The sequence below is a fragment of the Lutra lutra genome, chromosome 1 (assembly GCF_902655055.1).
Source record: "Lutra lutra chromosome 1, mLutLut1.2, whole genome shotgun sequence".
Classification (NCBI taxonomy): Eukaryota; Metazoa; Chordata; class Mammalia; order Carnivora; family Mustelidae; genus Lutra; species Lutra lutra.
The window spans coordinates 113,259,831-113,270,960 of NC_062278.1; the positions used below are offsets into that span (position 1 = coordinate 113,259,831).

At 41.7% G+C, this 11,130-nt stretch overlaps 1 protein-coding gene across 8 annotated transcripts in view; it reads left to right on the top strand.

Annotated features, from left to right (window-relative positions):
* Window positions 1-8,718, top strand: part of TP63 (tumor protein p63) — a 235,317-nt gene extending 226,599 nt beyond the window's left edge. For 5 of the 8 annotated variants that reach the window (XM_047732845.1, XM_047732821.1, XM_047732828.1 and 2 more), the window contains 3 exons: window positions 912-1,056; window positions 2,362-2,455; window positions 5,397-8,718. In XM_047732845.1, coding sequence (XP_047588801.1) covers window positions 912-1,056; window positions 2,362-2,455; window positions 5,397-5,693 — 536 coding nt within the window. In that variant the 3' untranslated portion in view covers window positions 5,694-8,718. The remainder of the gene's footprint in view (window positions 1-911; window positions 1,057-2,361; window positions 2,456-5,396) is intronic. The other 3 variants (XM_047732872.1, XM_047732881.1, XM_047732855.1) reach the window with 2 other exon arrangements.
* Window positions 8,719-11,130: the final 2,412 nt, after the last annotated feature.

Sequence of the window (11,130 nt, forward strand, 5' to 3'; positions counted from 1 at the left end):
AGAGGGAAAACTGATGAGATATGATAAGACCATGCTCCTTAGCTGCCCAGTTAGTGACAGAGGCCTCTCATTTTTGGCATACTTTATTCAATAAAAAATAAAACAAAAACCAAAGAAAACCAAATTGCATTAATCTTTTTGTAGATATGTTCCTTTACTCTTTTTTTGACCTGAAGACAAAATTTGCTTCATAGATATTATCAATATTAACCTTTCTTCTCTATAGGTGAATGTTTCTAGTTTGTAGTTTAGTTTAAAAAAAAAAAAAAAAAGTCAAGGTTGCTGGTGCCTCTGAATACAATCCAGAAATGGACCCTAAGAAAGAGCTGGAATCTTTAATTTCATCCTTCCTTATTAGGCTTATGGCTCCCAAATATTGCGGTAAATCCTCCTATCCCCAGACAAATATTCCAGAGGTCACTGTCTCATTCACCTGTCTCTGCATTTGTTCACTGCACATCAGTTTACTGAACATGTGATTGATGCCAGGCACTGTGCAAGGGTTTGTGGGGATTGAGACAGATACAGGGTCTAATCTCCAAGCTTGAGGCATTAGCCTAATGAGAGAGACAGAAGTATAACCCACGAAAGGCAGATGCAAAGAGGAATATGTTAACATCAGGAGTAATGAGCATTTAGAGCATTAGAAGTAGGGAAAGAAGTGGGGGGAGATGATTCTAAGGGAACATGTGAAGGTCGAAAAGCATGCATCTAGTTCGGAGTTTGGTGACTGTTCTGTTCTGTTGGATGAGATGTAGGGTGCTCGAAGGGGTGCAGTGAGAGAGAGAAGGCTGGCTAGGAAGGCTGGTGAATTTCGGCCCTAGGTAACATTAAACCAGGCAAGATGGACCACTGGGAAGCAGGTACTGATGACGGCAGTAACCCTCTCTGTTCCTCCTGCTTCTGTTCAGTTCCTATGATGGGCACCCACATGCCAATGGCTGGAGACATGAATGGACTCAGCCCCACCCAGGCCCTCCCTCCCCCACTCTCCATGCCATCCACCTCCCACTGCACTCCCCCACCTCCGTACCCCACAGATTGCAGCCTTGTCAGGTGAGTCCACAGCATGTGCCCCTGGGGGCCTGTCCTAAGCAACTCTGGGTGGCGGAGGGTGGACAATCTCAGAGTTCATGACACAGCTGGGGGGAAAAAAAAGGGAAGGAAGCAGACCTTCCTCTGGTGGCAGTTCAACACTGTTACCTCTGATCTGTGGAGTGGTCAGCAGTGTTGCATCAAGGAAAAGCACAATGATCCGCATGGGAAAAAGTGAAAATGTGAGTTGATAGGCATATCATTTTTCATGCCTGTTTCCCCCCATCTTCACTTACACCCCCACCAAAGTTTTACACGGTCAGTTGGGGCCTTCCAATTGGTGCTCAGGGCTGGGGTTCCCAGAAGGGCAGTAAACTTGCTATCTCGCTCCCTTTCCCGTTCTCCAGGACTCATAGCTCTCAGCCACCACGGCCTCGTTATGTCGGAGGGGGATGTGCATTAAAAAGTTTGAATGTATGCAAAAACGACAGAGACTTGCAAGAACCCGATGGTCATTGCTGCTTTGCCATAGGCAGAGAATGCATGTTCTAGGCAAGAGCACACAGATAGCCAGAAGAAAGAAAAGCATAAAGCCTCAAAGGCAAGAGTGGGTGCCACGTCTTCTGCCTAGCACACATTGGCTGCCCCTACTTCATGTGCAGAATGATCCTCTCGTTTGGCTGCTGGAATAATGGGCGTTGGTCCCCCTGTGATTGATGCAACAGTACCAACCAGCGTCAGCCAGACAAATGGCAAAGTGAACGGCTTGTGCCACCCAGCCTGTGGTTTGGTGATGGTGGCCTCACCCATCTGAGGCCAGCACACCAAAGGAGGCGTCTGTATTCTGAGCAGGACATAAATCAGAAAGCAGTAATGACATCAGGGTATAGTGGCCTCCAGTTTTTCTTAGCCACATGCACCGTTCTCAGAAACCCATTGATAAAAAGCAATTCTAGCGGAGATGCTCTTTCGGAAGTGAAGAGGCAGGAGGCAAGAGCGCTGGGAACCTGACCCCTGGACTCCTTCCTTTCACCCCCTGCAATGGCTCCTAAGGCACTTACCTATGTAGAGCGCCAAGAATTCCACCAATCACTGCTCTGCAGGAATCCTCGGAGTTGATTTTAATTTCTATAGACCTAAAGTTCAAGTCACTACCTATCCCCAAACCTCAAACCCAAGGCCCACATGGATTGATTTCATCTCCCCCTAGCCTCTCCTGTAGGGCATCCCAGGGCAAAATGTTGGGTTTTCCTTTACCTCGCCAATGCAGTTGGGGTGAACTTTCTTTTTCTGTTTCCTCCTTCCTCTACCCTCCTCCCTCTGCAGTTTCTTAGCGAGGTTGGGCTGTTCATCATGTCTGGACTATTTCACGACCCAGGGGCTGACCACCATCTATCAGATTGAGCATTACTCCATGGATGTAAGTAACTGTTAGACATTTCTCTTGAGTTTTATTTCTTCCTTTCTTCCCTCTGGTGACATCCACCTGGTAGTTCAGTTCCCCCTGGTTTTAACACTGGTTTTTAGCATGCCCTCAGTCCTCAATTTCAGTGGAAACCATTACCAGATTAGAAAGACTCCCAGGCCTCCGCCTACATACCTGAGAAGGATAGCAATCAGTCTTCCTCAGCTCATCAGCTCAGCCAACAGTTGTCTGTTGCACACATATTCTATTCAGAGTGGGAAAGAGGAGATCTAATTCCTGCCTCCACGAAATTTACAATCTCTGAAGAACTCCAAGAATTTTCTAGATGTTCTCATTAATCGGTATGAGACTCCAAAGAAACTAGCAGGAAGCAGGTGATATTATTCTCACTTTAAAACATGGAGAGGTGACAGTACAATCATTTGCATCATGAGATGATGACAGAACCAGGAATAGAGCCCTGAGGTGGAAGCTTCTGGTCTTTAACTCTATTCACTGGCTTCTTCTACCTTTCCTTAAAGTCAGACTTTAAGGAGGAGCCCACTGTTTCTCTGTTAGAACTGTGTGTTCATTCATTTTCAATTCTATCAGAATAGGGTCAAGCCATCCCTGATCATTGGCAAAAATCACTGGTCATGGTTCAGGTCCCATCCATGCTTTTTATAAGAACGAGAACCTAGGGTTATCACTTTGCCTCTCTGAGCCTCAGTTTATCAAATGGGGTTCAAAAGCCCTTCCTTCTGGCTTTGATGTCCCTTGTCTTTTGGAGTAAGCTGGATAGAAGGGGACTTTTTCTTCCTTCCAACACTGCTTCTTGAACTGCTCACATGGGAGCTTGTATTGTTCTGGTTTGCAGCAATCCAATTCTCCTCCCAGGCTGCCCTTCATGCTGCTCTCTTTGGGGTTTACTATCCTCTTTTCCAGCTTCCAGAGGGCCTTTTGAACTGGTGGAAGAAGATACTGTCTGCCTCTGCTGCTGCTTCTCTAGTTGGGATCTCTTCTTTCCCCTCCTTGAGCACCGATGCTAGAGATGCCCCTGCAGCATGAGTATCCCCCAGCCCTGTGATGATGAGAACATGCCTTACCGCCCTTCCACCCACCCCTCCACCCCCCACCCCATAAATTTCCCTGGCTGCTATTCTCTGATGGAACGAATTAAGTGGAAACTGTAATGCAAGCTTTAGGAGTAAGTTTTGACAAGTTTCATGTCACTTTACAATGATGTCCATCCGTTGAGGAGAAGAGAGCTGCCCTGTGCTTGACAGCCCTATGTGATAAAATAGGGAATATGTCCTTTCTTATATTGTTAAAATGATGCCTTCCACTTGCTAACTGTCCCCACTGGGGAGTGTGTCAGGAGGCTCCTCCCTTGGCTCTTAGCATCTGCAGATGTCCTCCACAAGTCCCTCTCTGCTGGTGTTGGCTAGGTTTCATGTCAATGTCTGGGCCACAGCTTCCTCACCTGTCAGTTCTGAGTTCTGATCTATCCAGAGAATCACATAGCTTGATGGGGGATAGTGTACAGAGTTCTGGACTTACTGAGAATTTCCGAAGCATAAAGACTTAAACTTCCTTATTTATGTGTGGGTTGCCTTTTTATAACGTATCCTTCTGCTAGACTGGGAAATCAGAGGACCCATACTACAGGCATCCAAAAGGGGAAGTAACTGGGAGGCTCTCTAAATTCTGCAACCTCTCCTCAGCTTCTCCCATCTCGTTACTGGAAATAGAAACCCTTTCCAGCTTTTTGTCTCTCAACACCTGTCTGAGTTGCTTGGAATCTCTTCCTAGAAAAAGAATATGGTTCATTTGGGAAGTTTTCCTAAGTATCCCCTCTAAGATGCCGGGATGGGTTCATAAAAATTTAATATAGTAATAATGCAAATGGTTAAGCTTTAGATAGTGTGCTTCATAACTTCCAAAATACTTTCACATCCATATTTACACCTGAACCAATACTGTGTGTTGACGTAAAAAAGGAATTCTGTGCCGTTTTACTAAGGAAGAAACTGAGGCCAATAGGGGAAAAGAGACTTGAGGAAGGTCTAGAGCCAGTCAGTGACAGTATAAGAACCTCTGTCAAGAGCTTCTTACTCCAAGCACAGTGTTCTTTCTACCCACCACGCTGCTCCATAAAAGAGTAAGCCATCACTGAAGCCAGCTAATGAAGGGATAGTGCAGATAACTGTGAGAGATGTCACTGCAGTTAGTTAAGACAGAGCATGTTTATAATGCCTTCCACTCACATTCATAGAACATGGACACATACTCTGCATTTGGATATCCTGATTTATCCAAACACCAAGTGACCTTCTGGCCATTAGGGCAGTTTTAGGTTCAGAGGCTGTCCTGAGTCCCCAATTCATTTACTTAATTGGGTAACTTTAGACTTGTCAACCTCTCTGACCTTCAGCTTTTCGACCTATAAAACAGATACCACTAATCTGAGCCTTAAATGAGATCATGAATTAAAATAATTAGTTCAGTGCCTGGCATGTAGAAAGTGTTCATTACCTGTTAGCAATCTTTTCTTCTCATCAACTTACTTGAGCAGTGGTGATGGTCCATTAATCTCTCTCTTCTAGTCACGAGAGCCAGGTAGATTTAAGAGTTGGAAGGTACCTTTATCTTCTGTTTTTGTTGCAGGATCTTTGCCGTCTGATCTAACCACTATCCCTATTTTACCAGCAAAGAAACTGAGACCAGGCGAGAATAAGTGAAGTGTTATCCACAAGCAGAAATGGCACCTCAAGGCTCTACCTTTTGCTTAGTTACATATAATGCCAAAGGTTATCTGAGAACTAATCATATTTTGTAGAGAACAGTAAATTCACGTGGGTTAAATCAGAACACTGGGAATGACAAAATGATGTGGACTAAATGTCAATTTGTCTCTTTGTCCTAATTCTCCCTGATACCCTTCCTTATTTCATAGGATTTGGCAAGTCTAAAAATCCCTGAACAATTCCGACATGCCATCTGGAAGGGCATCCTGGACCACCGGCAACTCCACGACTTCTCCTCCCCTCCCCACCTCCTGCGGACCCCGAGTGGTGCCTCTACCGTCAGCGTGGGCTCCAGTGAGACCCGGGGCGAACGTGTTATTGACGCTGTGCGCTTCACCCTGCGCCAGACCATCTCCTTCCCACCCCGCGATGAGTGGAATGACTTCAACTTTGACATGGATGCTCGTCGCAACAAGCAACAGCGCATCAAAGAAGAGGGGGAGTGAGCACTACCATGTTAACTCCTCCCATGCTCTCCCTGTCTGTCTTTCTGTCTGCCTTCTTACAAGGCACTAGTGCTTGACCTTCAAAGTGTCCTCCCTAGCTCCTCTCCTTCCTCTTCTCAGTCTGGCTTCTTAAGGGAAGAAGAAATAAGAGGTTATCTTTGATCTAATGTCCAACCTGGCACCTAATTCTGATTCTGGCTTTAAGCCTTCAAATCTATTGCTTGCAGAACTGAAGTTATCATGGCTAGGTGGAAGTGAGCAAAAGAGCAGTGGGTATCTCCTTAAGCTGCAAAGATTTCTCATTGACTTTTATAAAGCATTTTCACCCTTATAGTCTAAGACTATTTATAAATATATAAATATACAGTATATATATTTTGGGTGGGGGGCATGGAGTATTGTTTAAATGTAATTTAAGGGAAAGGAAATTGAGTTGCACTTATCAGCTTATTTTTTTAATTTACTTATTCAGATGGCTTATCTATGCCCCTTCTTTCAAGGGGTATCATGTATGGTAATAGGTATCTAGACATTGATGGCACATATGAATGACAAAAATGTCCTTTCAGTTCTTCCGATGCGAAGCAATTGCCACATCAAAGCTTTGGATGGATCCAGTTGTTTTTACCATTGCATAATGTGTGTATGAGAAGGTGTTCTTACTTACATGGTTCTCTGTGTTGGTGCACCTTATGTCACTGACATTGCTACTAGTGGTGGTTATTCACTCTGGGGTTATTTAGTTCAATTAGAAGAAAAAGTCCATGTTCTCACTATCACACCCTAGAAGAAAGGAAATATCCTCTCTTGCTTTGGGTTGGGTGTGAAGAATGTGGGTCATGGCTAAAATTCTTCAAAGTTCCCTGGCAGCTAGTTCAAAAACATCAGGTATCATGTATCTGGCTATATCAACAACCCCCTTTCATTTAATACCAGATGCCTTATCTTTTGGTATGTATTTGGAAAATATTTGTGGCTAAGTTTCAATCCTGGACTAAGTCAATGACACATTTGCTTATTAGAACTAAGGTTGATTTGATTGGGATGAATGCCGTCTCCCTAGTTCTTACACCGAAATTGTAGTGTCTATTCAGAATATCCAGGAAAAACAGGAATCATCCAGAAATACCGAATCTCCATTAAACAGTGAGAGACATCAGGGAGTCATGAATTGAAATTCTTAAAAGAGCTTTTGAAACATAGCTAATATTATTTGGTGCATGTTTCTTCTGAAAACCCTTCTATTGTATAAAATTCTGCATGTAGAGGCTCGTTTATCATTTTCTCTTCAAGGTTTAAAACAGGAGTAGTGATCTGGAAAATCTAACATGATGAGATCAGTTTTCCTGTAGCATCAGTTGGGTCACCCTATCACTTTTCATTCTTGACCAATAGGAGTTTGACTTTGTTGGAAAATAACTGTGAGAATCCAATTTCCCGTCCATCTCTCTCCCGGACTGTCACAGACATAAAATGTCCCCACAGATCAGGGGATAAGCCAGTGGAGGTGTTGCTGGAACCACATAAACAGATGGTTGTCTTCAGACTTTGGGAAAATGTGTAAATGATAATATTCCTGTAGATCTTTCAGAAAGATGCTTTTTTTTCCAAACCCTAAAACAAACATTTTGTACATAGGCTAATGAGCTCTAAAATCCTTCTGTGCATTCTGATAAAGGGCTGTGATTGCACATAAGCTTCCACTGCTGTTTTAAAGTGCAAAGGGGCTAAAGTAGCTCAAAAGGATAATGTGTGAGTTTCACCAGGAAAGTGTATATATGTTTTGTGTGTGAAATTACATACTTTGTGTCTCAATTTTTATTATCTTCTTGGGCTAGTAGGTTTTCCAGAACCACAGTTGAAACTTTATTTTTTTTTATTATTATTGTTTTTATATTTTCATGGAAACATCATTTAGTAAAACTACAATGTCAAACAAGGAAAACAAAAATACTATTACTGTAAGATAGGGGGAAGGGAATGTTGTTTTTTATTATTATTTTTATTTTGTATGTTCAAGAAAGTGAGTCCTTGATTTCAAAGTTTTATTGTGCTTAAATGATAAAGGGCAAACTGTTAATTTGTGCAGTAAGTATGCAGCTTGGCTTTGAAAACCTACTGAGGGGAAGAGTAAAAGTGGTGCATTGGCAATGCTCAGAGGGCAGATAGCTTCCCCAACTGTCCTGAGTGTCTGAACGAACCTAAGACCTCCTCTGAGCTATTTCGGCACTGTTCAGGTAGCATCAGGGACTCAGAAATTCCTGTACTGTATTGTACGTGTTTGGCACTAGCCAAGGCTAGGCACAACGGCTGGCCTCATGTCCTGGTGGCAGCTAGGATAAAGGGTGAATGAGTATTCAGGACCGACAAGTGGGAGTGGACTTAGTGGAGATCTTGGCAGGGTGGGGGGTGTGCAGCTCCATGCAGTCTGCTGAAGAGTGGATGGGTTTTTGTTTGGAAGTGATGAGAAGCAGAAAGGGAGACTAGAACTTTCTTCATTAAATCCATTTGTCTTTTGTTTTCTTGATATCCTCCTAAAGTACATTATGTGGGATGTTGAATGTTAAAGGTTGAATTTTTTTTTATTATTTTTATAATTGTACAAAAGTTAAATGTCAAATGTTTTATATGCTTTATTAATGTTTTGAAAGTTTCTTTCTTATAGATGCGATACTTTTTTTTTTTTTTTTTAAAGCTTCTGTTGCTTGTCTTTGGTATTTTGTGTAGTGGGCTTTTGGTGAGCCAGAGGCAAATCCCCAAGTCACTTATGTTTGCCAGGACATGCAATAAAATTAAAAAATAAATAAAAATGCTCTGAGAAATGGTGTTGATGGGATGTGTGTGTGTGTGTGTGTGTGTGTGTGTGTGTGTCTTCTGTCTGTCCATCCATCCATCTGTCCTATTTTTATCATTGAGGAAGAAGAGGCACTGAAAGAAGCATTAGAGTTTCAAATATTGATGTTTCTCATCTCAGACCAAATAATCATTATTTTCTTATTTTAGCCAATCTATAAGGAAGGAAAGACCAGGAAGCTGTCCTCCTTTATTACATTAGATACTCCCAGGTGTAACACTTTATTTCATTGAAAGCAGAATGAATTTGCTTTGGAACAGGGACTAGACTACTGATATTCCTAATGTCTGTTCAGTGACTTTCCCATGGCAATGACTTAGCAGTGGGGGTGGGGGGAGGGATGCTGATTACCTTATTATATGTGGAAATAGCACTGCAGATGGAGGGCTCTGGGAATGTTCCCCTTTAAACTCAGTGTTACTCTCACCTTTCAATTACATACATTTATTCAGCCAATAAAATACTATCAAAATGGCTTAATGATTTTTACTAAAGAAATGAAAAAGTTTGTTCTTTTATGAGCTAACATGAGATGGCATGAAAACAGCTTAATACCTTGGAGTTATAAATAACTTGACAGAATAGCATTGTATATAATATATAGTACTTAAATATTAATGTGTTTACCTGTTTATAGGACTATAGACTCACATTACAAATATATACATTCTTACAGGCAAAGCAGGTTCAGCTTAAATTAGGGGTACCAAAAGTTTCAGAATTCTTATTCCTTACATTTTATAAGTAGACAGATGCTGAAGGTAAAGTATATGGAGTAAATTTTCATGCACAGGAATTACTATACTGTCTCATGTCATTTTAGAAAAACGAGATGGTCAAGTTCTGGTTCCCAAAATTAAATGGCAAAAAGTCCACTTGCTGAATAATTAATTGTTATAGTGATCGGGCAAGTTTTTGCATAGACATCAATTTTCAACTCTTGGACAATTCCAAAGAGTGTGGTTGGGGGATTGCATGGTAAGAATATGTTTGTTTGTTTGTTCGTTTGTTTTTAAGATTTTGTTTATTTATTTGACACAGAGAGAGATCACAAGTAGGCAGAGAGGCAGGCAGAGAGAGAGTGGGAAGCAGGCTCCCTGCTGAGCAGAGAGCCTGATGTGAGGCTTGATCCCAGGACCCTGGGATCATGACCTGAGCCAAAGGCAGAGGCTTAACCCACTGAGCCACCCAGGTGCCCCCCCCTTTTTTTAAAAGATGTTGTTTATTTATTTAAGAATATGTTTAGTTTTATAAGAAACTGCCAAATGGTTTTCTAAAGTGGCCGTACCATGTTGCCTTCCCATCAGCAATGAATGAGACTTCCTGTTGCTTCATATCCTCACCAGCCTTTGGTGTTGTTAGTGTTCTGGACTTTGACCACTCTAAAAGGGATACAGTGGTATTTCCTTGTTTTAATATGCATTTTTCTGATGACATATATGGAGCATCTTTTCATAAGTTTTTTTCCTTCTGTATATCTCTTTCAGTGAGATGTCTGTTAAAGTCTTTGCCCCCTCCTTTTTTTTTTCAGTTTTATGTTCCCTTATTGTTGTTTTAAAAATTCCAAAACAACTTTTAAAAAACAATAACATAGCATACCTGCATGGCTCAGTGATTTAAGCATCTGCCTTGGCTCAGGTCATGATCCCAGGGTCCTGGGATTGAGTTTCACATTGGGCTCCTTGCTCAGTGGGAAGTCTGTGTTTTCTTTTGCCTGGTTTTCCCTCTACCTGTTCTGCCTGCTGCTCTCCCTGCTTGTGTGCGCTCTCACTCTGTCTCTCTGAAAAATAGTTAGATAAATAAAATATTTTAAAAAACAATAAAATATATGTCTTGCAATTATCACAGGGTCTGTTAGACCCTCTATAAATCCAAAATGCAGTTTGAAAATGTAGCAATTTTGCCTTTTCATATCTTGAGACATTTTCTCTCTTTACCATTGTAGATTTTACTTTATTCATACTTCTCGATTCTAATGAACCAAAAGTCAAAAGACTAAAAAGTTTAAAAAGGGAAGAATGGCGGCATTGTCCAAAGCTGGGTTAATACAGTAGCCACTCACCACATGTGACTCTGATCATTTGAAATATGGCTATTTAAAACTGAGATGTGCTTTAAGGGCAAACTACATATTAGATTTCAGAGACTTAGAATAAAAATAAAGAATATAAAATAGTTCCATATAATTTTTTATGTCAATTCTATGTTAAAAGGTAATACGACAAATGGATAAGGAAGATGTGGTCCATATACACTATGGAATATTATGCCTCCATTAGAAAGGATGAATACCCAACTTTTGTAGCAACATGGATGGGACTGGAAGAGATTATGCTGAGTGAAATAAGTCAAGCAGAGAGAGTCAATTATCATATGGTTTCACTTATTTGTGGAGCATAACAAATAGCATGGAGGACAAGGGGAGATGGAGAGGAGAAGGGAGTTGAAGGAAATTGGAAGGGGAGGTGAACCATAAGAGACAATGGACTCTGAAAAACAATCTGAGGGTTTTGAAGGGGCAGGGGATGGAAGGTTGGGGGAACCAGGTGGTGGGTACTAGAGATGGCACGGATTGCATGGAGC